The sequence below is a fragment of the Osmia lignaria genome, chromosome 16 (genome assembly GCF_051020975.1).
Source record: "Osmia lignaria lignaria isolate PbOS001 chromosome 16, iyOsmLign1, whole genome shotgun sequence".
NCBI lineage: Eukaryota > Metazoa > Arthropoda > Insecta > Hymenoptera > Megachilidae > Osmia > Osmia lignaria.
The window spans coordinates 4,294,003-4,320,853 of record NC_135047.1 but is presented as its reverse complement, the minus strand read 5'-3'; the positions used below and the strand labels follow the sequence as shown (position 1 = coordinate 4,320,853).

At 35.9% G+C, this 26,851-nt stretch overlaps 3 protein-coding genes across 5 annotated transcripts; 2 read left to right on the top strand and 1 right to left on the bottom strand.

Annotated features, from left to right (window-relative positions):
- Window positions 1-8: 8 nt before the first annotated feature.
- On the top strand, window positions 9-6,082 carry hrg (poly(A) polymerase hiiragi). 3 transcript variants are annotated; one of them, XM_034316538.2, is made up of 12 exons: window positions 9-495; window positions 1,244-1,477; window positions 1,560-1,803; window positions 2,034-2,138; window positions 2,219-2,369; window positions 2,452-2,663; window positions 2,754-3,051; window positions 3,418-3,594; window positions 3,901-4,022; window positions 4,105-4,275; window positions 4,360-4,458; window positions 5,114-6,082. In XM_034316538.2, exons 2-12 carry the CDS (start codon window positions 1,272-1,274, stop codon window positions 5,165-5,167), a joined length of 1,839 nt encoding a protein of 612 aa, XP_034172429.1. In that variant the 5' UTR covers window positions 9-495; window positions 1,244-1,271; the 3' UTR covers window positions 5,168-6,082. The 3 variants fall into 3 exon arrangements, with proteins under 3 accessions (XP_034172429.1, XP_034172430.1, XP_034172431.1); XM_034316539.2 differs by having other exon boundaries at window positions 4,360-4,508; XM_034316540.2 differs by lacking the exon at window positions 4,360-4,458.
- Window positions 6,026-13,070, bottom strand: LOC117600740 (odorant receptor 82a). Its single transcript, XM_034316559.2, has 6 exons — window positions 12,414-13,070; window positions 11,388-11,673; window positions 11,211-11,310; window positions 11,027-11,137; window positions 10,780-10,935; window positions 6,026-10,670 (listed from the first exon to the last, which is right to left on the bottom strand). The coding sequence occupies exons 1-6, from the start codon at window positions 12,904-12,906 to the stop codon at window positions 10,620-10,622; spliced, it is 1,197 nt and encodes a 398-aa protein (XP_034172450.1). The 5' UTR covers window positions 12,907-13,070; the 3' UTR covers window positions 6,026-10,619.
- A 519-nt stretch (window positions 13,071-13,589) lies between these two features.
- Window positions 13,590-19,438, top strand: Lgr3 (Leucine-rich repeat-containing G protein-coupled receptor 3). Its single transcript, XM_034316537.2, has 21 exons — window positions 13,590-14,006; window positions 14,229-14,342; window positions 14,680-14,757; window positions 14,871-14,973; window positions 15,333-15,404; window positions 15,477-15,548; window positions 15,615-15,758; window positions 15,835-15,903; window positions 15,977-16,048; window positions 16,234-16,305; window positions 16,384-16,455; window positions 16,793-16,864; window positions 16,944-17,015; window positions 17,124-17,194; window positions 17,255-17,416; window positions 17,586-17,731; window positions 17,827-17,977; window positions 18,160-18,289; window positions 18,357-18,547; window positions 18,606-18,764; window positions 18,824-19,438. The coding sequence occupies exons 1-21, from the start codon at window positions 13,919-13,921 to the stop codon at window positions 18,964-18,966; spliced, it is 2,253 nt and encodes a 750-aa protein (XP_034172428.1). The 5' UTR covers window positions 13,590-13,918; the 3' UTR covers window positions 18,967-19,438.
- The last annotated feature ends 7,413 nt before the right edge of the window (window positions 19,439-26,851 follow it).

Genomic DNA, 26,851 nt, shown 5'->3' with positions numbered 1-26,851 from the left:
CACGTTTAAAGCAAGCCGTGAGGAGAAGCCATGTTTATACCGTAGGTGGTTTAGTGCGGGTATACGTGTTATCCATTATTTTCAAATAGTAACGTTTAATTATTTATTTACACGATACACCGTGGTACGAAGTGTCCTAAGTGTGAAGTCTCCTTTACATTATAATTGTGGACAAATTGTTTTTATCAGGGAGTACATGAAATAATCTGGTAGACGCGAACAATTTTATGACTTATGGACCTTCGTTTCTCGGGATTCTTTTGCTACCTCATAAATTGTTTACAAGTTGTTCAAGCTGCTTTGAGAGTAAAGAGTGCCCTAAGAACGTGCTATTCACGCTAGGAGTACAATTTCCTTTTCAGGAATCGTCCGCGTACATTGGATGGATGTGATGCATCTTTAGCACAAGCATTTTGCGCGTTTTATAACCTGACAACACGTCCGAAGTTTCTCTATCTCTATCATGTCATTGCATCTTTGACAAAATATTAAGCGGTAAGAATCTAACGAAACCGCGACACGTCCACGTTTCTACGTATTCTCTACCACGTGTACCGCGTTGTAGGAGAGACAATTGTACGAATCACAATAATTATTCAAGAATGTTTGCGTATGTTGTAAAATTGCTTCTGTGAAATAAATGTATTCATTTTCATTCTCATTCTCCTTTATACTTTGTTCTGTTTTCTTTTTTCTTTCATTTATAAAACCATACCAATTGTATGTATTTAAAACCTTTATTTTTTCTTGTTTCTATGCATGTTGATCAGTGCATCTTAATGTTATTGTAGAATTATAATAGATGAATAAAAAGTACTGAGAAATGATATACCTAGAATTTCAATTGAATATTTGTGTAAGAATAGTCAGAGTTTTGTTTGTATGTACTTAGATACCACAGTAGGCAATTCTTGTTTATTTCCCCTTGTGTACTTATATCATTATACATAGAATTCAATTAAAAATTTATATTTTTATCTATCTATTTTGTTCTGTTATGTTTTAGATATCACAATAATCCAAAATGTATTTAAAATTATTTTCAATTGTAAAGATACTTAATTATTGGTTTTAATTTTATCATAAATAAAATTATTTTATTTCTTAAACAGTTTATATATGTTGTAATACAATCCCTTATGTATTAGTGTTTGTTTCAGTTAAATTAAGCTTTCTTCCCCATGTATATATATCTTTTTAGCATATATGGCTGTATGTTTAAACATGATCAATTATGTTCCAGATCTGGAATAAAGTAAACAAATTCCAAAATGTGGTCATCACAAGGAAACAACTCCAACTCAAATGCTTCAAAAGAAGAAAAGAATCTACGTACATTGGGTATGACATCTGCTATCAGTGTAGCAGAACCAAAGCCCAGTGACCTTACTAGGACAAATGAATTAAAGGAAGCATTAAAGCCATACAATGTATTTGAATCAGAAGAAGAACTAAATCATAGAATGGAAATTTTAAGGTGTTTTTCTTTAAACATCTATGCTTATCACCATATCAAATACTGGGTATTGTACATTACATTAAGTTTTCATCTTATTTAGCAAATTGAATGCATTGGTGAAGCAGTGGATAAGGGACACAAGTATTGCCAGAAATATGCCACCTAATGTTGCTGAACAAGTTGGCGGTAAAATATATACTTTCGGTTCATATAGGTTAGGGGTACACCACAAAGGTGCTGATATAGATGCCCTATGTGTTGTACCCCGTCACATCTATAGGTCGGATTACTTTACATCCTTCTTTGAATTACTGAAAATGCAAGAAGAAGTGACTGACTTGAGGGTAGGTATTTTATGAATGATCAAATAATATTAATCAATTGTTCATTTAACACCTGTTTCTTTTCACATAGCTCTTGCACAGTAAGTAGTGATTTACATTTAGATCAATAGTCAACAGAGAATGTAGGATTCTATGATGAATACTGTCATCAGTGTGTCTTATATAAAATGTATCAATTAGAAAAATACAAGTTTTATAGTTATTTAGTTATGTCATTTAATATCTTTTAGGCAGTGGAAGAAGCATTTGTACCAGTAATCAAAATGAACTTTGATGGTATTGAGATTGACATGCTATTTGCAAAACTAGCTCTTAAAGAAATCCCTGATTCAATGGTTAGTAGATTATTAAAGAGAAGTCTACTTTCTGTTTCCCAACCATAGATCTAATAAATCTATCTTTTTCGTTTATGTAGGATCTCAGGGATGATATGCTTCTGAAAAATCTTGATCAGAAATGTGTGAGAAGTCTTAATGGGTGCAGAGTAACTGATGAAATATTGCGTTTAGTACCTAATATAGAAAATTTTAGGCTGGCTTTAAGAGCTATTAAATTGTGGGCAAAGAGTAAGACGATTTTTTAAAGATCACACATCGCACGATGGAACCTACATTTTTCTAACATCTCATTTTACTTGTTTATTCATAGGACACGGTATATATAGTAATGTGCTAGGATATCTAGGAGGTGTATCTTGGGCAATGTTGGTTGCAAGAACGTGTCAACTTTATCCTAATGCCGTTGCGGCGACGTTAATAGAAAAATTTTTCCTTGTATTTTCTCAGTGGAAATGGCCACAGCCAGTACTTTTAAAGCAGCCTGACAATGTTAATTTAGGTTTTCCAGTTTGGGATCCAAGAGTAAGGAATCTTGTTTCATTTATACACCGCATAAATTTTCTTGTTTTAGAGTAACAGAAGCTTCGTAATATAATAAATTTCTTCCTCAAGGTTAATATATCGGATAGGTATCACTTGATGCCAATAATTACGCCGGCATATCCTCAACAAAATTCGACGTTTAACGTATCGGTTTCAACGAGAACAATCATGCAGGAAGCATTCGAAACCGGACTGTCGATAACGGAAGAAATTATTATGGGGAAAGCAACGTGGGACAAGCTGTTTGAACCACCAAATTTCTTTGGCAAATACAAACATTATATTGTACTGTTGGCAAGAAGTTTATCTCCAGAGGATCAACTCGAATGGTGTGGGCTTGTCGAGTCAAAAATACGGCATTTGATAGGTAAAATACTGAATACATTCGTGGTTCGCGCGATATTTCGTAGTTATAAAAAATTACTGAGCTTACTTTTGAATTAGTTTATCATTTATTGTATAGTGTTTGTTTCAGTTAAATGACGTAGATTAAAACAGGTTATTTTTATTACAGCGTAAATTTTAGATATACTCTTAGGTCGTCAGATAAGTTTATACCTCTTTCACAGGAATAAGCAGCAGTTATAATATATCGCTGAATTATACAAATCTCTGTCTTAATCTGTGTCTTAATCTAATCATGAAACTTTGACTTTCAATATTAATTTGTCGATATTGCAATACTAATAATCCACGGATGCCAAAATGGCAAAATCCTAACTCTTAAACACAGGTACCCTGGAAAGGAATCCTCACATCACATTGGCACACGTAAACCCAGAGGCATTTCCACCGTTAGAACCAGAACCGGAGGGTCATTGTTCCATGTGGTTTATCGGCTTACTGTTTGCCAAAAGCGAGAACTTGAACGTCGATCTAACGTACGATATCAAATCGTTTGTAGATTCAAGTAAGTATATTTTAGGATATTTACAACAAAGCTTTATTTAGTCGAACGTCTAGTTAATAGGATACTTAAACTTTGACCCGAAAAATTATTTCTAAACGAAATTTCTGAGAAAAACATTAGGTCAGAAGGAATAACTTAATCTGTTGTTGAACTGCTACTATCGGAACTATTATCGAGTGTCTTTTTCGTTATGTAAACACTTGTGTTTAGCGTAAAATTGATCCGAATACGAGCGTTTATTATCCCAAGAAATTATTATTGCAGTAGATAATCTTTTATCTGAATTGCTTTTGCATGGATTTTTAGTTCAAAGGCAAGCGGAACAATTGAGCGTTCTGAAGGAGGGTATGTGGATAGAGGCAAAACACGTGAAGAGAAAGGATCTACACACTTATGTTTCTCCTAGTCTGCTCAGGCGAGAAAGAAAGGTGAAGAAAGAATTCAATCTCTTTGATTATTTTCCTGATATTATATCATGAATCATACTAATAAAAATGATACTTCGATCAGGTTTCTGGCAGTGTACATAAAAACGGAAATATTGCTGGGAATGGTAACAATGGTAGCGTGTCACCACGGAACCAAGGAGACCCGGTGAATCGGAAGAGATTATCAGACCAGACTACGGATTCGTGTGGAAAGAAGCGAAGAGTTAACGACAATGAACAGCAAGTGACACAGGTACGCGTTAAAAACTACGACGATATAGAAAAAAGGAAAATTTTATGATGAGCGTACCTAACAAACATTACATTATCCATGGAGGGAGAAGATGGGTCTTTGGTGGTTCAGTCTTGCGGAGAAGATAGCAATTCCGGATTTAGTCTGGATGAATACAAGCAAACATTGACAGCTGCTAAGGATGTAAGACATTGTACATATAATGAACAATAATCAGCATAGAGCAGGATTAGGTAACTACATATAAAACTAGAGCATAGTAAGCGAATTTCGGATTTGTCAGAGAAGAAATAACTCGTTAATCGTAAATTGGCAACTTGAGGAGGTAAGGGGCGGAGGATATCGTAGTATCATTTTTAACGTTCCGCTTCTTTCTTTAATACACTTGGAATTGCTCAGTTTCTTGAACACTAAGGTCACGAGTATATTATTAAACGGTGAACAATGAGCGATGACTACAATATTTTCAACAAATACGAGCTATTACCATTGCTTCTCCCTTATAACTACTTGTATCATAAATGTATAATATTATCTGCTAATAAATTAATTCCATGTAATAATAGTATAACAGCGCTTTTCAACACGTATGCGACTTCACGCGCTGCTCGTCGTTCAACGCTCACTATTTATCGCTTGGCAATGTATCGTCGCGTGCAAAAATAGATTTTTTTTTTTAAATAAAAGGAAAGTGTAGGGGAACGACGAAATAATAGGTAGTCAGGAGTATGATAGAAAGTCTTCCCTTACAGTTTTTCTTGTACCCAAAAGGTACTATTGCACGCGACTATACTCGTGACCTAATCCGTTAATTCTTGTGTCAATGAAATCATTTCAGGAGGGGCCTACTGGTGCATCAACAGTAGCACAGGAAGGGTACGTTTGCACTTGACCACTGCAGAATTACTACCTCACGTCGATTCACAGATGCTCCTCTGGGTCATCTAGACTGTAAATCAGTTCTCATGCAACCATCCACTGCCCACTGTAAGTCCCCCGTTTCGTAAAAACAAAGCAACGTGATGCGTTTAAGGAAGCTACCCGTTGGAGTAAATCGATGCACGACTGTATGACAGACGCTCTGATTTTAATCTTTATAAACAACATCAACAGTCAATGGGAACAATTATACCCGCGAACGAATGATTGTGCCAGTGTCTGTGATGTCACATTTTTTTTATCGCAAACCATGTGACAATTTGAGAATTAAAATACGAGAACTTGAAAGCATCACTATTTGTAAAGTTCGATAATTTTATTTTTATATTTCATTTTATACATATATATCGCTTATGATAATTTTTACCCACGAAATTATTAAAAGCAACCAAAAAAAAAGAGAAGAAAAAAAAAGAAAAAGCCTGGAAAATGGTTATATTTTCATTAAAAGCTTATAATTAGGGTTTTCAATTAAAAGAAACGAAACAAAAAGAAAGAGAAAAAAAAATACGCTCGAAGGTTTCAGCGTTACGAAGATGAAACGTATTCTTGTATAAAACGCATTTCTTTAATGCATAAGTAGATAAAGTATAAAGAAAGAAGTAGTACGTCTAAGTTGTAAATAATCTATACTCTTCGTTACTCTCTCGTGTCGTAAATGACACGAAACTATCTGTCCTTTTTAAGTTCGAAGTAGCGTCACTGTATCGTGGTAAACACGTCTCTTTTGCTTCAGTTGTTTAGCTAAATATTTATATAATATTGCTTTAATATTAATATTATTTATACCTCTTATATTGCACGAAATATCAGTTCCATCTTCTACGAATAATGTTATAATTTCGCGTAAGATTAATTTTTTTTTTTCCTGTAACCAGTCGAGTAATGAACTGAAAATCACCGACACTGGCATAAAAAATCGAAATGTTTTATTTGCAGAAAAAAATTAAAAAAAAAAAATTGTAATAGGTTTGCCTCGATGGTTAATTTAAAAGAAAATAACTCTGCAAATGAAATATCGTAGGCCATTGACTATCTTGTTGACGATCGTGTTACGCGAATCAGTTTCGTACGGAGAGTGGTCGCTTTTTAGTTTTTATTCACAGAAAACGAAGTTATAGCTTTAACAATGCAAGCACGGGACTGGCATCTGGATTATTCAAACCATCGATCACCTGTTGGTGAGTTATTTCAGGTGTTCGACTGCCTTCAGTCCCCCCTCTCAGTTCGGATTTTATCCTATATAGAATTAATCCAAAATCTCGCTTACCACCTTTTCCTTTACCAACTACCTATTTGTGTTAAAGGCATGTCGCTTATCGGCTGTCTACCGAGGTGTTTGATGTTCACTATTTAATAACACATGTACAGATACCGATTACCAACGATACACAGTATAAAACCGCGTGTATGATCATCATATTAATGAAACTAAGTATTTGCAGGGTAGGCAGATATTTCATATCAATTCTACAATCTCGTGCAACTTGGGCTTTCTTTAGTTAAAAAGAAGGGTATCAAAAGGAATATCTCATCATTTATCTGATTTGAAGATGGGAGGTTCTATGTTAGGTTCTCCTTAGGTTCTCTCAGGGTTCACCCAAAATTCAGAGGTCTAAGTTACCTAGGCCTAAGGACTTTATTTGTCCTTATTCTTTACGTCCAAGGACCTGGAGGGATTTATGTTAAATTTTACTTAAATTCTCCCAGGTTCAATACAAATGATGGGAGGTTCCTCCCTTTAATCTTAGTCATAAGAAGTCCCGTTGCACCTGATTGTACAATTTTTTTACACTTCAGTCGCACGAAAGTGTTTTACGTTGCTTAATGAATGTTTATTGCGAATCTATTAAATATTCCATTGAAATTCATTGCAATACTCTGCGAATATTATAGTTGATTTTGTTCAATGGTTAGGGACCATTTCGTTGCTTGTAAATACTCGCCATAATCTTGGGGATACTAGTTCGTTTTTTTTTCTCGTCAATTATGTCGGTATATCGTAATTCTCTGTTTATACAGTATTGGGAATGTATACGTACACGTTGTACAGTGAGAGATTAAGGATCAACTAGAAAATGAACCCTTTATTTTTCTCTATTTTTGCGTTATATAGTCAAGTTAGACCTCGTGTACGATATGAAAACGTTATTTATGTTTTTTTTCTTTTTTTTAATTCTGTAATTTTGTTACAGTAAAGAGCAAAGTCTATGCAAAACGAACGATTAAGTCTTGCAGAGATCTAGGTTTAATGTAAACGAACCCGCGTTCTGATATTATCGTGAAGGTATGTAAATTAAGATTTTCAGGTCTTAAATAAAAGAATTTCTTATGCAGGAAATACTTGACAATTTATTGATACTTCCATTTAGAACGAATATTATTTAATCGTTTATATGATAGGTACTTTCATCCCCATCCTTAACCCCGAGGGACTTAATTCATTTTAGTATCTTAATAAAAAATATTTAATCTATTTTGTGTTCTATAAAATATATTAATAAATCTTAATGTCAAATAATCGTATTTATGATATATTTTAAAATTTTAGTTGTCTAAACTTTCTTCATTATTCTGGTCAAATGTGTCCAGTTTTAGTTATTCTTTGCTATAATCTTTTAATCATCTTTCTAGCTTTAATTTCTTTGTCAAAATTTATAGTAGGTCTATTGGTCTGATTGATCAAGATCCGGTATCTTTCCATCTTTCGCCTTCTCATGATCAATAAAAAAAGGGAATATTGAAGATTTTATTTTTCCCTTCATTTTGTGTTCATCTTTCTATGACGACTCTGAACCTTTTATTTAAACAAGTTCAGTGTACAATCATTATAAGATCTCGTACCTTTGTTTATGCGATTACGTTGAGGTCGATTATAGTTTTTATCATTTTTCCTTAGTTAATTATCGATCGAAATGCACTACGATGCAAAGAACTAACTTTCCCAAAACTGAAAAATATTAATCTTTCTCTCCCCCTAATTATACTTTCTAATAAAAGAGATTCAAAAACGAATTGATTATGGTGCAATACATAAACTTTTAGGTATTTCTGAATGACTGAATGTAACATTAATCAGAATACGGGAAAGTTACGATCATAGAGAAATATTTTATTTACTGAAATATATCTTTGATCGAATCTTTTCCGTCGTATTAATTAAGAATTTTCTTTCAAATTAATTTCTATCGTTTCGAACGTGACAACGAATACCATGAAAGTTCCTTGGAATAATTTCTACGACAGTCATTCAGTCAGTTAGGTGGCAGGCGAGAATGCTCAATGAAAGTACTCAGGAAATAATTTTTTACTTTAAAATAATGTTAATAAAATGATGCAGAACAAGCGTAAGGTTTGCGCTGTATTTCCCTATCATCCGAAATCTTTTCTTTGCGACTATCATGGAATTATTATTATTCCTTCATCGTTGTTTCACTTCTCGATAATAAAAATCATATCACAGTTAGAAAAAGCTAATTTATCTATTATTATAGCTACCAAAAATAGTCAAGCATGTGCATCATAGTTAAATACAAAAAGATCAATAAACAGTGAACATCAATATTATCCTCACCTATTAAGTACCACGTATTTTCATATTTCAAAAAAATAAAAGAAACATGAAAAATAAAATCATTACTTCTGTTCTTAAAAAGATGTCAAGCAGACATGTCTATAGCATATTCTTACCTCCTCGATCCGTTTTCGAGAACGTCGCAGCTCTCTGTGTGTCAATGGGACGTTCTCGACCCACCAAACGTCGAAATACCGTAGAAAAATTAGAGAAACGAAACGGTGAACGTCACTCATAAACACGAAACACGTACACGTCTTTTTCTCGTATACAAGCAAGAAATTGAAAACTTGAGGAAAAAAAAGTGCTGAAGGCAAAGCCAACTATCGTTTAGGAACAGAGATGTACAGAATAGGAAATTTTAAAGACTGTCTTGATCGACATTCGCCTCCATTAACGATAAACACCAACATGCACACAATAAACGGGAATTTGTTGCATATTAATTATACGAGAGACCGTGAGCACACACGTGACACGCACGAATTTTCTATGGAACACAACTGTTGAAGTAACGCGAATACATCGAGACTGCGTGTTTAACATGTGAAGGTGTGAGTCATTTGTCTGATTGGAAACTAAACGGCATCGAATACATTACATCACGTGTTTATGTGCTTAGGTTCCTCGCGATACACCGAACGGACTCTCCGCCCAATGACACACCGTTACCCTCATCCCTTCCCGTGTACACACGATGCATATGATCTGGATAAAATTATTGGACAAATTATTTAATTATTAAATTGCCTTAATCACACTAACTTTTCAGAAATTCTCTTAACTATTTTATCACTAAGGGTGATTATAATCATTCACTGCAAAACGTTGACACTTCAAAATGGAAAATAAAATTATTCTGTTTAATTTCGAAAACACAAATTAAGAATTCCCTCGATAACACTACCACAACAGTATACTAGACTTCTCTATTTATCATTTTCAATTCTGTAAATTACTTTTTTAATTTGAATTTTTCCAACACAAAGGGTTAACACGATGTCAACTAGCACCATAGAAACAACATAGACTATTGGAAAGGTCTGGTGTATATCATTATACTAGTGTGTCCATTGTCTCGCGATTGTACCGTTCGTTCGTGTATCTCGTTCGAAATAAAACAGTTTGCAGAGTCTCGTTTCGAAGGATATTATACACTGGTGTGTGAACGTGTACGCGTCTTCTTCAGCAGCATCGAGGGTACACGAGGATGCACATTGTTACTTAAGTTCCTTGCCACTGAGAGTGGGTGCTGGTGGGTGCATGGATCTCGAAGGAGACCGTACGCGATATCGGTGTATCGCGAAGACCGTAACCGCGTTAGTTGTTACTCCATTCGTAGGATCGAGGTCGTTGTAAAAAAGAAAACATAACAACGACGACAGGGTCCACACAACCACGTGCTTCGACGTTGCAATACGGATGATTGTTTACCGCGAGGCACGAGTTATAAAGCATAATTTGTATCCCCATCGGCAGTTGTACACTCTGTATCTTTCTTGAAATAAACCGAAATAAATTTTTCTTTTCAATTCCTTCAGCCAAAAATTGTGGATGCTTAACAATGATCGGATAGAATGACACACGACTACTGTGATTGTCTTGAATGTAATGAAATAGAGTTTGAAATGTGTCAATAATTAGTGTCATTCTATGTTGTCATCGTTGACGTTTTTTCTTTTCCCTCCCTAAAGCCTCCTTCTTAACACGAAACGCGTAATCAAATATTATTGACATTTTTTTAATAATTTTAACTACCTCAAAGTAACACTATAATGGATAACAATTATTCCCCTTAATAAATATTTAACAAGTTCACTATTGGAGTTATTTAAACAATGCTTTTCATGACAGAAAGATATGCCATCGATGCTTTTATTATCTATAAGAAAAAATAAATAAGTTTGAAATGTACTTACTGTAGACTCTATAGTTGCACTGTAAGAATTTGATGGTGTTTAGTAATATTAGGATTGATGAAGGGAACTTACAATGCCGAAGGTTTCTAGGGAAAATACGTAGAACTTGCCCGCAGTCAAACACAATGGTTTCTGTGATCGAGCAATGCAGAATATCAAAGATCGCACGTACTTATCTGGCAACTCGTACCAATTAGTGAAATAACAAGCTAATTGCATTTCACTGCTCTGGAAACATAAATAAAGTATTGATAATATTTCACGTGTAAGGATTGCAAAAAATAATTTTGATAGCATTTTTATTTATACAAAATTTTACCTCGTTAATTAGACATTCTCCCAGAAAACAATAGCAAAATGCTAATAACACAACAGCACAGGAATAAATTATGAAATGTATAGTATTCATATCTTCGCCAGATTCGCTTGTCTATAAAATTTTTAATTAAACATGTCAACAAGACTTCAGAGAAAATCTAAATAAATAAAAAAAGTAAAATTACCATCAATAACTGATACACCACAATGCATAAAGAAAATATTAGTCCTAATGTTTGTACAAACATCAGGGAACTGAATGTCTCAGCTAAGATATTCGCCAATCTGAAATAGAAATAAAATTAAGAATAATCATATTACCGTCATTAATTCGATTGATTCTTTTTTAATTAAATTCTCACTTTAAAAGTTCGATATGTCGTTCGACGAGTATTCTCATCTTCGGAAAGTATATTTGCGGTTCAAGTTCGACGTTTTTAATTCGATGAGTCAGGATCGAAAGCTGACTACAAATGTGAAACGTTAACGTCACCAGAAGACTGTCCGCACCGGTTGCGCCGATTGTTAACATCATACTGACTGGTATCAGGTAAACACAGAAGAGAGCGTACGTCCGCATTTCCGTCACTTCGTAAACGTTATGCACTTTCATGGGTAACTCGTAGGGAAGGGTGCAATTGATGAACTCTGCAAATGAATAAAACAAGATTAATATACGAATAATAATTTTCAAGAAAGCATGGTATCGCTTCTTAAAATTTGAAGGGTACATTTCAGGTAGTTTCCTTGTTCATAAAAGAGGAAGGGACACGAGTGGTAGATACGACCAGAGTGAAGTACATAAATTCGCGTTTCTTGCTGGCTAACGAAAAGACGCTTGAAACGGTTGCAAAAAGGAGTCGCGTCGTCGGTGGTCGTGCAAAATCTTCGACAAACCGTGACAGCCTCGTAAAACTCGATCGTTTGTGTATCGTGAAGGAAGTAACTGTCGCCTCGAAACACCATAAACCTGCATACGCCAGCTAACTGTACGCGTGCGATCATGAGGATACGGATATCGAATGTGGTTCCCTGGATCCGTGCGATAAAGTCTGCATTAAAGTCCTGATTTATCATACTTTTGCATCCGTGACGGGATGGTAAGTTTAATAAAACCACCACCTTTACTGCTTTCTTCAATCTACGAAATTGCGGATACGAAAGAATCACGTTATACCTGTTTACATTTTAATGAAATTAAAATTGACGCTTAAAAGCTGGGATAAATTTCTGAAAAGTGGGCCGAGCGAAGTATCGTACATCTCGTATTAATAAATATTAATTTACAATTAGAAAAACTTTCGAGTTTCTTTAATTTTATTCGAACCTCCTTAACTGGTTAACCTGGAGAACACCTACCGATCGGGAATCGAATGGCGAACACTTACGCGAGAAAAAGCAGCCGACGACTGGCTTCGTGTAAAACAACGTGGGGACGAAGAACAAAGACAGGGCCGACGAGGTGGAAAATAAGGTGGCGGCCACGCTGTACCATACGACCGTCCTTCGTTCCTCCTGCGTCTGATACAATCCTTGCTCCACGTCCCTTTTCACGAGCGCCAGCAAAGGTAAGACGAGATGCATGTTCATCCGAAACATCACGGCCTTCAGCACTATCAAGATGGTCGGGAACGATAGCGTGATATTTTTCAACGACCTCTCAAGGTCGTCGATGTTCTGCAGCAACGTGACAATCTCCAGCCAAGTGAAGATCACCACGTAAGTAATGTAGAAGAAAAATTGTACATCGTTATGATTTTCCGGCCACAGACCAGATAAGCCGAGGAGACGTTTACTCCACGAGAGCACCGTCTCGTCGTAAAATGATTCTATATTCAAAGAGATGGGTTTCTTCATGTTGCTCTTAACACGACTCTTCATCGTTTAATTCGTTGATTTTCTATCGAATGATGCGGTAAAATTTATCTTATTCGACACCGTGAATTCCATGAATCACTCGTTTTCTTAATCACTGTTTTGTAATATTTTTCTTAGAAACAATAAATGTCAACCGTCGTACGAACAGTGAATACACGACTACAGTTTTTAAGTTGGAACGTAACAAATTCACGAACTGCACGCGGTGTCGAATCCCCATAGCTTTCCAATCAATACTACTTCCACATTAATGGGTAATTACACATTCCTGATCGCTTTTGTCGGCTGTTGTATAGTAACGTCACGCCATCGTATCGGCGCGAATTGCTTTGAAACGTAGTCGCAGTTTTCGTCCCGGACAATTTTGCATGCATTATCAACTGCACCTGAGTTTCGTTTATTTTCGAAGTTACATGCGAGGTTCTAAAGAACGAATGTGAAGTTTTCGGATAGAAACTTCACGGTGTAATTATTACTTTGTTCGCAGTTTGAAAAATGGGAAATTTAGTTTTGCAGTGAACACCTGTTCTGACAATGTTTTCTTGCATTCAGATTTTAATTCAATAGAAATCTAAATTTATTTTAGTTAATCTATCGTTTAATAATAATTTTCTTTTAGTACAAATAAAAGAAATCTCTTGGAAATACAAATTCATTCAAATGCACATCAGCCTGTTCTGTTATTTTTCCTCGCTGATTGTGAAATATCAAAGACGTCTATCTACATCATTGAGATCATCGTGATAAGAATAATCGATCGTTGTAAATCAGAATAAAATTGTGATCGCAAAATGTAGAAAGAATCCTCGTTCGAGGACGATGAAGAGCGCGTGTGCGCGACGGTGGCGGCGGAGCTTGCAACCGACTACCGAATGCAACCAGTGTCATACAGTCGTTGCACCGAGTGCACGTGGAGAAGATTGTTCATGTGAGGGGAAATAGAGAAATCCGTGGTCAACAAGGGTGCTAGATCATTTTAAACATCCTAGGGAGCCATAGATATTTTTTATTCGAAATGAGGTTCAAACGGATCGGAATAATTGGCGCGTTTCTAATTGCGACCGTATGCCTCCTATCAGGGCTGATGTATTATTTTAATCAAGGTACGTGATTTTTATTAATCATTATTGCTAATTTTATTGAATTTTTTTATTTAGTCATTAGCACAAGCCAATTAGAAAACAGCAGAAATGGGAAGATTAAATCGTTAATCGATTACAGCAGGGATCCAATTTTAATTATCATCCATTTGTGACTTCGTATTAATAATTGCTTGAAAAATGATAGAGAATTTTGATAATTATAAAAAATTCTCGTCATTTCAGATACTTGTCCTGTGGGAACTTTTCTCTGTTTCAACACCACTATTTGTTTACCCCAAAGAAATTGGTGCGACCAGGAAGTGCAATGTCCTTTTGGCGATGACGAACAAAGTTGCTGTACGTTCAATGCCCAATAATACTTGAGAAATAATACGAAAATTAGTATTCTTCCCCTTATTTTTATTCATTCCATGAAATGGTAATTGCAATACGAAAATTATTAATTTTTCAACGTGCACTAAATAAAACTTTCAAACTTAATTCCGACAATAATCTTTATCGAGCATAAAGGAAACGTAAATTTGCAACGGTGATAAATTCTCCAAAATATGAGACCGCCAGTGTATTAAATTGAAAATTTAGTTGTAACGTTCGACATTCTCGCATTTTTACTCTCGCACTTTCACATTGTGGCGAAGTACCGTTTCGTAAAAGAATATCTCTTTGTACCCAGATGATTATCACGGTGTGTTGGACTGGTTTGGCAGCGACAGGGATTCCGTAAGGGATGCAGTAAGAGAATCAATTTGCGGTAATGCAATATAATTTATATACAAGGAAACACAGTATCAAATCGCACATATAATAAAGGAAAATTACAAAATACAGGATAAAGATTATTGCTTTACGTTTCTTTCTTTATAGATGCTACTAACACTCCTGCTGGATGTATGTACGTAATGTGTCGTGCTACTTGTGAAAGATATACCGAAATACCACAGAATTTATCTTCTGAAATTACTTCGATGTACGAATTACTTAATATTTAATAATTAACAGGTTATGCATTTGAATAATTCATTTGGACTTGATGGTTTTACATATTTCGCCTATCCTACACAAAGCTTTTGGATTTACTCCTGATTTTTTACAGGAGGTCAATATTTAAGAAACCTTCAATTATATTCCCTTAGTTCTCGATTCTAAAGATATCCATAGGATGTTAATTATAGATATGTCACCCTCCATGAAATCAAACAATGTTTGTTTGAAGAATTTTTTTCTATCATTCAAAGATGAGTTATTCAGGTGGACTGTTCTTGAAATGCTTCACAATTCACATTAATATTTCTAATCTTCTTCTCTTTCATCTCATTAATTTTTTAGAACACTCTACGATAGTTCCATTAAACATGTGCCAATGGGTGCATTTGCAGAATACCCAGAAATTCGTATACTGTAAGTTTCTGAAATTTATTATTGAATTTTTTGTATGGAATTTATGGAACAAATGAATTATTTTAATTCTAGGTATCTTGATAGTAGTGGTATAAAAATAATAGATAAAGGTGCTTTCATTAATTTAACCAAATTATTCTGGCTGTGAGTATGAATTGTTAAATTGGTTTTAATAATACTTGTTATAACTAATACAAGATTTGTAAATAGAGCTCTGGATAATAATCAGATCAGTGAGCTGCTACCAGGGCATTTTACTGGATTAATTAATTTGGAATCTTTGAGGGCTAATAAGAACAGAATTACCGTGGCGGATTTTTCAGATTTAGAAGGAAGCAATGCTCTATATTTCATGTAAGACATTTCATTTTATCCAAATTACGATATCATACAAGTTTTACAATTTTGTAAATGTTTTACATGTGCATAGAAATTTAAATGAAAATCAATTGACCTCAAAAACACTGAAATTGCCGTATTTACCGGCGCTAAATGAAATGTAAGTTCTTGATTCTAATATTCTACCACTCGAAATATAAGAATTTGTTTTAATTCCGTCAATAATATTTTAGATTATTGGACGAGAATAATTTTGAATCGATACCAGACACGCTGTTCGCTGGATGCCCAGCATTAAAATCACTGTACGTACGTAAGTAAACGTTAGAGGCAAAAATTAATTAACATTTTTAAAAAATTAATCGAATTTCAAGAAATTAAAAATTCAACATTCGGATTATTTGAGATTCAGCCTAGACATGCTAATTAAATAATTAAACCAAAGAAAATTAATTCTTTAAAGAAATATCATATATTATTCAATCTTTAGAAGTATGCAGAAAAACAAGATAAAGACAATCGCAGCAGATACCTTTCAGAATCTGGAGCAATTGATCGAGCTGTAAGTTCTTCGTATAAAAATTATAATTACATTTGATTATTTATCGTTTCAACGCGCACAACGGACTTGCCCTTTCAGTAATTTGGCGTTCAACAACATAACGACCGTCCCATTGAATGTGTTCCAGCCATTAAAAAATCTGACCAGACTGTAAGTATATACGAGAGATACACGGGTATTCGCATAAATTGTAACGTTACACGTCTTAAGCTACGCGCGTGCTTCCAACATATTTACCCGATATTTACCGTCGAACATGCTGTTAGAAAAGCAAACGAGAGAAACGTCACGTATAACCCGGTGTTAAAACTTTTATTTATTGTGCCGGCACGTACGAAAATAAGGTGGATACGAATGAACGCGTCATAACCATGTTTCACGGTGGGATTAAGCGAATTTCTCAACAATTACCTCGAGTATATTCCGTCAATATTTTTCTTTTCGTACCATTCGTGCAAATAATTTTCAAGGGTTTCTTTAATTACAGCCAATTAGGGTATAATTGTCTGCATAATCTACCGATGACGGTGTTGAGCCCTTTGACGAGACTTTACTCTCTGTGAGTTTCGTTAATGATGTTTTGTCAATATTTTTTTATTTTACGGATAATTTAATTATTATTAGAATATAATTTTCAGCGACCTGGAGGGTATCAATTTGGATGTGTTAGAGAAAAACGCGTTTGACGTGTTCCGGCAATTGGACTTCGTGTAAGTAGATCTGGCTGCAATGTATCAAACAGATTTTTAATGTTTCCCACAACAAATAAAAATTATTATAATTGTTGAGGTATTTACAATTAAGTAATGAATTTTCAGGTATTTCAAAAAATTTCATTACTGTGCAACCTATGCACCGAAAGCAAAAAGGTGTAGACCTACTAGTGACGGTAAGAAAATTTCAATTAATGAAACGTTCTACCAAAATTGATAATTAATTTTTGTCTTAGGTGTCTCGTCGTTATCGCATTTACTGGATAAGACTCTTCTACGAGCATCGGTGTGGGTAATATCCTGTGTTACCTGTATGGGCAATGTGCTCGTTCTTTGGGGAAGAATCACGGCTAAGGACGAGAATCGTGTATTAACAATCCTCATTAGGAATCTAGCTGGTTAGAATAAATACTAAGTATGATCTATGATCTGCATAACAAAATCTCCATGATTTATAACTGTACAATCTTGTTGCAATAATAAAAACCTTTAGGGATTATCGAGCTATAAATAAGGATAACCGTAACGATAATATTGTCGACCATAAATCAAATAATCCTTTTACAGTTTCCGACATGCTGATGGGATTATATCTGTTCATAATCGCCGTGGCAGATATGATATTCCGTGACAATTACAACCAAGTTGCCAGTTCATGGATGTCCTCTTGGTCGTGTACATTCGTGGGAGTCCTAGCGATGACATCCTTAGAGGTATATTCTTATTTCAATCGTTCATTTAATAATTCAAAGAACCTCGAGCAAATATATGATTGCTTAATGTATTAAATTAAAATCCACTTGTCAAGGTTTCAGTATTGATCCTGTCATTCATGTCAGTGGAACGATACATGCTAATCGCGGCACCATTGAAAGGTCACCGTACCATGACACCGCAAACAGCATCAGCGTCAATGATCATTATTTGGATCATAGGAATTACCCTTGCTCTTGTGCCAGGTTCGTCTCTTCTCATTCGAAGCACAACTGCATGACACGTGATAATATCTAATAACCTGTCAAGATGTTCAACTACCTGTTAACTCGTCGATTATGATAACGACATTTAAATTCCACTTCTATGATTCAATGTCATGAGTAATTGATATTGAGCTTTTAATATCTTCCTTATTGTTTTAAAGTGATACACTGGCGAAGCAGCACAAGATTTTATGGTGTAAATGGAATGTGTTTCCCTTTGCACATCGATGATCCATATTTAATCGGATGGGAGTATTCAGCCTTTATCTTTTTGGGTTTAAATCTTACAGGGTAAATGTGTTTAACACCTTCGTTAACACAGTAATTATCAATGTTAAATGTAATTTGAAATTTATAGGTTGATAACAATTGGATACGTTTATGCGGGTATGTTTCTAAGCATTTGGAAAACTAGACATGCCTGTTCCTTGTCTGTCGGTGATTCCGAATTCGCATTAAGGTTCTTCTTAATCGTACTGACAGACGCGGCTTGTTGGGCACCGATCATCATTCTTAAGATCAGAGCAATGATGAAGTATCCCATTCCAGGTGAGCATTAACAGCTATTAAATTTCATCACTGAACTTTCATGATTTTCATATTACAGCGGATCTCCATGCTTGGGTGGTAGTTTTTATACTCCCCGTAAACAGTGCAGTCAACCCCCTATTGTATACGTTTACCACCCCCAAATTTCGGGAGAGACTGAGCGATGGGTGGTTTGGAAAAATGCGCAACTACGTGACAAGGAAACCATCTGCTGAAGGTATTTCTACCTTTATTTCAATTTCAATTGAATTTTTTTAGTTAAAATCATTGTTGCAGATTCTCACGTATCCACAACAATGAGCAACAAAAATATAATGTTATCCTTATCAAGTGGAAATAATTGCGACAATAAAATTCCTCCCCTGCTTGGATTCAGCAGTGGTAAAATGAAATCTGATAAACACGATCATATTTCATAAATTCCATATTGTGAAATTAGTTTTCTGTTGCTCAGAAATTCCAAAGAACAAACATCTTTCTCTATCAGAAAATGTGATTGGACTAGATTAAATTACGCTTCACTTGTTAATCGAAAATTACATAGAACTTGAATATTAGATAGGTAAGTTTTATGATACGCGAATACTCCAAGTATTATTACAGTATTATACCTTAAGAGAAACATTATTTCATAGTTGAATAAAATTGTGATAAACGATTACACTGAATATCCTAATGTTGAAGCCTATTTATCTCACCGACGTACGTAGGTGTATGTAAAAATGGACTTCCCAACAGACAAATTACTTTAGCATAACTGAATAAAGTTTGCAATCAACAGTTACACAAATACTCCATCATTCCTATGATTGATCTAACTCATAGACAGATGTAACGTTTGATTTCTCGAAAAATAATTAAAGAAATCAAGCGAACATTCCGCGAACATTATGTAATGTATCTGCTGCTGAAATACAGTGAAAGTTTACATAAATCCTGGTACCTCGTAAATTATTTTCATCAAAAAATTACTTCTTCGGACACTCGAACCATTAATAATCCAATCAGCCAAGACATGGGTTGAATTCTAACATGGACTACAAATATTTCTATGATTGCTCCCATCCCAAAAATAAAAATGTTGATTGGCTCTTTTAGTATTTTACAATTCTAAGATTCTAAGTTCTAAAAGTTTAAAAATTCCGGAATTCCAAAATGCTAAGCTTTAAAATTAAAAAGTTGTAGAATTCCAAACTTCTATAATTTTTAAATTCCATACTTCTAAGATTCTAACAAGAAAAATCTAATGACCGCAAAGGGTTGAAACCTCAAAGCAGGTAGCAATATAACGAGTGCCGCAACAACATCGCGATGCTACTTTTTGCAATTTAATTGACCGGAATAATCGGTCGACGATCGCATGATAGCTTTTATAGAATTCTCTGTCGATTTTACAATCTGCAGCATCGATTCTGAAACACTCGATCGATCGTTGCAACTCGCGAAGAGACGCGAGTTATGCGATTCTACCTTGTCTCTATACCGTACAATAAATTACTACTCCTAACGAAGAAGGTTACGAGAACGCGTTCGAAAAATTTATTGCATCCATTTCTGATCTATCGGCAGATCGTGTTGCACGATGCTGCATCGTTATGGGGGGAGAAGGAACCCCTCGGGTCAGCCTCTCTCGTACGATTTTCTTATTGTGCAACGAAGAATAAGCGGCTCGCTTTTTGTCAAGACGCGCCTTAACTGGCCGTTTATTTCGGCACTCGATCAACGTAAATTACTTCGCCTCGTATTTTACCGACCTCCCTGGATTGCCTAATTAAGTCAACGGGCAACGCGTTAAAAGTAGTCGAATGGGAACAAACTGATTGGAAGGATAAGGCTTCTGAACGATTTCAACGGAGCTGGGCTAATTGTGACCGAGAGGCTTCGAAAATGAGAATGACTGGAAACTAAAATGAAATTAGTATGAAAAATGATGAATTCCTATGGAAATTCAAGTATCATCCACCTAGTAAATTATATAGCAATCAACATGTTCCACTTGTCGTCTTTTGAAATATAGTGGAATAAAATAGATGAAGATGCACTTATACTGTAAACACAAGGAAATTGTTAAAAAGTAACAGGGTGCAAATTAAAATGGCAACCTCATATTATAATTAAATGTTTTTACGAGCGAGAAAATCGATATTCGGCTACGTTACGGGCGGACATAAATTATTACACTGACTGCAGGAAAAGAAAAAAGAATGCATCGTTGCACTCTACGATTCGCCGCCACGTGGGCCGACTCTTACACGATATAATGTATAATTTATGGTAGATGGCCAATGGGAGGATCCCGTTAAGGGGCCTCGATACTTCCTGCAACACGCTTCGCTTTTTCGGACTGATTTTTCTTTCATCTTCTGTCGACGTGTCTTTGAATAACATTTAATTAACCAATTACGATACGTACAATACATTGATTTTATAAAAAATTAAAATACAATTGAAGGAATCCTTTTTTTTGGCAAGGCTTAAAAATAAATTGGATTATACTTATTCTGTAATTTCAGAAAAATCTAAAAAAATTAATATTATATTTCTTCTGTAATTTCACGGATTCGAACAGTATTATGCAGTCCTTGCACATGCTTTTTCCCAGTTACATGCACCGACTTACCCACCCACTCCGGATCAAGGACGACGCATTGCAGGTTCATTTGCATGCTTATTCGTCGAAGATCTTAAAACAGCAAGATCTTACACCTCCGTGTCGTGAATTTTTCTTAACACGTTAATCGTCAGAACAGTGCAAGTTTCAAGGAAAGGAAATTAGAAATGCTGACGCTGTTTCGATCGAATCTCGACTAATCTGTCCATTTCTTTGCACAGAATTCGCATACGCTATCGTACACGATGTAGGTGGCTGCTTCAGGGTCGAATTCGCGTAGAAGCATCTCTGAATACGGATGAGATGATTCATAGAAACGCGTTTTCGTGCGTGTTGTTCGCTTTTCGAATCGATAATGGCCCGTTCGGTGTACACGGAACGCGTGCTAGCTACACCGGCACGCTCATTATCTTGCAAATTAATTCCTTTCTAACGCGCATGGAAAAATGCCTGTATGTACCTTCGGCATCCATCGCGCGAGCACGAGGATCGTAAGTGTAAGAAGATTTTTTTCATTTTTGTTTCTTTCGCTATTTTTCGGATGCTAAGCGTCGAAGTACGCTGTAGAATGTGCATGCAAGTGCAACGTCTTTCCCTGAGATTAACCTCTCGATATGTGCACCTTCATCTATTGATCACCCAATATTAGACAAAGCTAGATAAATGGCTTAAAACCACCTTATTCTAAGTATCTTAAATCCTTGTTAGAAATAGAAATATAATTGTTTCTACAAAAAATATTAAAAAATTGTAAACTGTTCTCTCAGAAAATCAGACTTGTTTATCTTCTAAATGCATTTCGCTTTTTGCTAAGCCTTGATTTCTTGCAAAAGATATTACTGTTAATTCGCACAGGTAGATTTATTATTCCACATTTATAGCACTCCATTCCACTTGCATTCCATGCGATTATTAACTCTATCTATAACTTGCATTCGCATTGCAAGAAGCCACTTGAACAGATCAAGTTTCTCATTAGCGAAAGTAGCTATCAACCTAACACCGATACACCATAAGTAGGATAAAAATTTGAAGGTGTTGAAATAGTTTGAACGGTGTTAGTATTTTCAGGTGATTGCATCGTAACTAGTTAATTAACTAGCAATAAACTGTGGCCTTTTTTTTGCTATTCCTATCTCTAATGATGCCATTCCCTTTCACCATAAAATGTTCAGATATATAAACATAGCTATTAAGATGATGCCACTAAGAATAATAACTTTACATCTAATGATCTCGAATAAAAAGAAAAAGGAAACAAAAAATATAAATGATAAAATAATGAAGCAACAAAGGGTGTCTGAAATTTTTATAGAAATTCAGCGGTACGTTATCGGAATCGTTGTCACAGTAGACAAGTCTCAACTTCTGCATTGCGGACGATTCTTCGAAACGCTGGGAATCCTCGAAGCTCCTTAACGAGATGATGACTCCTCGAATCGTACGGTTACGATCTCGTATAAATCTGCGAGTGGGACACGTTAATTAACTACGCGCCTTTCCTAGTTCAGCGTGGATTTACTTATGCAAATCGATCTCGAGTGGTATCGCGTAGCCAGCGCAAAGATAAAATCACCGCGCCTTTCTCCAGCGCAATGAAAAATCGCCGGTTACGTGCTCGAAGTAAAAAAGAATAGATCACCGCGTTAATTAAAGCGTTTCGCACTGATTTGCCGTGGACTAATAAAAATCGCGAATATTTTTGATGATCGAACTAATCGGATTATTAATCGACGATCAAAAGGATTAAGGGGCGCACGTGTTCCCTCAACTTGAACTGAAAAAGGGAACGCTGACCGGGTCGCTTTTGCCAAGGCTGATCGAACGATGGAAAATTTATGATCGAGCGTGTAGTAACGAGAAATTTGTCTCGCGTTCGGATGCAGGAAAAATTCGGAGCGGTTTACTGTTAGCCGACGCGGAACGGTATTCGAATGCATTTGGATAATTTAGCCGTGGAGGAGAAGGCGGCTGGTAACAATAGGTTTTCAAGTTCGCTTATCGCGTTAGATCGGACAAGCCTCGGCTCGCGGCACGGCTCCGTTTTATAACAGACCATACTGAACACGGCCCCCGGAGAAAGTCGCCGATTCTATCCACTTCGAATCAACTATGACCTCAAACGGCAGCTACTTGCACACCGGAACGAAAATCCATACGTGTGCTCGATATTATCCGGCACCAGTCGGCCGGCTTTGCATCGAGAAACTTTACAGAAATGCATACAAATGCATAGAAATGCATCGAACTTGTCAATTACTCTCATGGTTCGGTAATTCGAACGCGTATGCTTTCGTTTACACATTCGCAATCGGCCATCAAGATCTCATATACAACTTGACTGTTTGCAAAATCACTGTCGTAACACTCTATGAATCATTTCAGTTCCTTCTCTTGCCAGTAGCGACTATCTATAAAGACAACTGGTAGAATAGAAAAATATTTGAAACTGGATAAGGACAAAACGTTGAGGGGAATTTTCTTTCTACCAATGAGTTTCACCCACGACGTTTACTCTAGCGATTTACGATACGGATTTACGTTCGATCGAATCGGATTCATTAGCGAATATAAACAAGGCCTGGCGCCACGTGTTGTGTAATAGAAACGCGTGCCACGTAGTAGCCATAGAAACTGAAAAGCACGTATATATCTCGAAGGAAATCACCGGCGACCGGAGTCAGACAAAAAGGACAGGTCACATAAATTGCTGTAAACCCCGGTAGCACGTATGACAAAGAAATGTTGAGTACAACGGGTTCAGGGCATCTAGTTCTGTCGTCATAGAGAACTTTTACCTTGTTACTAAAGCTCACGATCGGCTGGAATAAATGTTGCGATCGGTTCGTGTCTTCGTGATCGTTCATCGACGCCCTGGAATCTTGAAAGCGTGCTTTACGTAATTAGGAATCACTTAACCCGAGGTACTCGGTAACCGCTCTCTTGATCAAGCTGTTTTAAAGACTGATTGAAACAGAACTATTGATAGACTTTGGGATAATTACAAGCGTACGTCTGTTCTTGACGTTTGAATTGAACGAGTTCACAGGAGGTTGATATAAATCTTAGTAATATATAGTAAGGAAGGTGTACGTTTGTTCTTCGATCGGTGAACCGATTCGTTTGAAAATTAGTAGATTAGGACATAGGCTATTATTTTGTAATTTACATTCGTGTCATTAAAAAAATTGCAGAAATCATTGTTGCGAGTATCAAAGTGATTCTGTTAGTTGAAATACAAATGACACAATTCACGATCGCAATGTTTCATAAACGACAGACGTGACAATAAAATACAAACATTCCCGACAACAATAGAAAGTTAAAGTAATGTGGCAAGCGAATATGGCAAAGAATTATAGCAAATCTACCGGCATACCGTTCACGATTATTCAAGATTTACCGTCACTTTTATACGTTTACCTCCCCAGGGAACATAACTCGACGTAATAATCGATTTCGGAACGAAAGTCGTGTCGTCGTGATCGATCGACGCCCTACAATTCCTGACTCCCTCGGCTATGATAAAATTGCAAACGTTTCAAATGTACAGTCTTTGAATTTCTAGAAATCGTTCTCTATGAATAGGCATTTATAAAACGTGTATTTTGAAAGAGTGATCCTATTTCCTAAACGTAATTTGGCAAATGACAAAATTGGAATAGTAAACCCTCTGTTAAATTTCAAACAAAATTTGTGTTTCAATAGTAATATTATTGATACACGTTTAACAATGGACTCAGGATAAAATACGCGAAGAAAATTTGATCAAACAGGCAATCGTAGGGCTGACAGACCTGAATCAGACGTCTGGCGCGAAATCGATGCGAACGAGGCGCCACGAATCTTCTTTCCCACAATTACGTGGAATAAAAATTCCTTTGGTTTTCAGTCACGCGAGGCCGCGTTCGGTCCACGAACGAAGAATTTACGTATAAACGAAACACAAATTACCCGTTTACGTTTATACCATGTTCTGACTTTGAAATTCGGAAAGAAAGTAATTCTTCTCTTTCAGTCCGTAGGGAATTAACCCTTTTATATGAATAAAAATGTAACAACTCTTAATTAGACGTTCCAAAGCCTCTTTCATTATTTCAATCTTTTAGAGATGAAAAATGTAAACTCGTTTTAATTTTAGCATGCTAATGTCTGCGTTCTTTCAAATTCGAGCTCGTTGCAATCGAGTTCCATTAGCGGTCAAACGATTATTAATTTAATTTTATAGAAATTGAAGAATCACTCTACCGAACCATCTGGCACGAAACGTTTTCTTGTAAAAGATATCATGAAATGAGAAAAACTGATCTACATAATACCCTGCACGACCGAGATTAGAAACGGACAACACACCGTTAGATCGACATTAGGTCGTTCGGATAGCAGTCAGGAAATTATTATAATTCCACGTTCGCGATGTCCGTGTATCTAATGGCAGACAGGACATGGTCACTAGGTTTTTGGGATGGATACTACTCTAATTACACCTTTTCCTGAAGGAGTGCCGTTCCAGGGACATGTAATTTATCTTAATGCTATATCTATCGTGAGAAGACAGATTTTATTCCATTCAAAATGAAGATTTATTGAGATTCCCTATATCCCAGATATAGTTATTCACATGTACAAACGCTAATTAGAGGAAGGATGATTCAGAATCCGTTTTGATTGATTGCAGAGTAAAATAAAATGAAAATAAAGATTTTTAGAAAACGTGAAAAACCAAAGGGTATTTAATTAAATTACATCAATGTACTAAAAAGTGGATCTCATTAATGTATCAAAAGGTTTTTGTTCGATATTTTATCAAGGCATATTGTCAAAAACGATGATCGAAGTAAATGATCGACGTTTATTCACTTCGGTAAACACGTACCACGAGCGCAATTTACTCGAACAATCTCGGTGTAAGATTCGCTAAGATGATACATAGCGAGTGTAATTTATTAGAATGACTTCCGGCCGAAGTTCTTACCCGCCTCGTGGCAGTAGTAACGGTCCGCGCCGATGATCAGACGTATAGATCACTAGTTTCCTCGGTAAGTAGTAACAGATAAATTAATTACCGCTTCCTGACCATTCTCGTAATCCGACTGTTTGATCTCTGTTCTGACTTCCTTGCCTAATAACAGGAATTAATAGCGATAAGTGATAACCGTGGCAGCAGTTATTGAATCGCTGTAAGCGTATCAATTCTTGCTCGACAAATAAATGACTATTCGGTGTTTCGCCGTGAGCCTATTATTAATTGCATCGATCCATTATACATTTTTTATTTCGTCGAGGATCCACAGCGTTAAATTACATTAGCCTATACCATCCGTCTAACTTGATAAAATGTCCCTTCTCGATGAAAGGATCAAAGCGTTTCTCACAGTTCAGCACACTCCACGCTATAAGCCAAGTTTAAGATCAAGGCAAGAGTTATAGACCAGGTGTATGTCCACTCATTACGTTCTATTACGTTCCATTACGTTTCATTACGCTCGCAGGTAGGCGAGTAGAATAAGGTCGGAGAGATCGGCAGGAAATAGATAATAAGAGGATCACCGACATCCTGTGTCTAATAATTATTACTCCCCTAGAACGTATCGACTTAAGTGTTCAACTAACTGCTAATTGCATCGTCAACCATTAACGTGATAATCAACTCGGCTCGCGCGTCCCGTGACAAAGATTTTACTTAAAAAGAT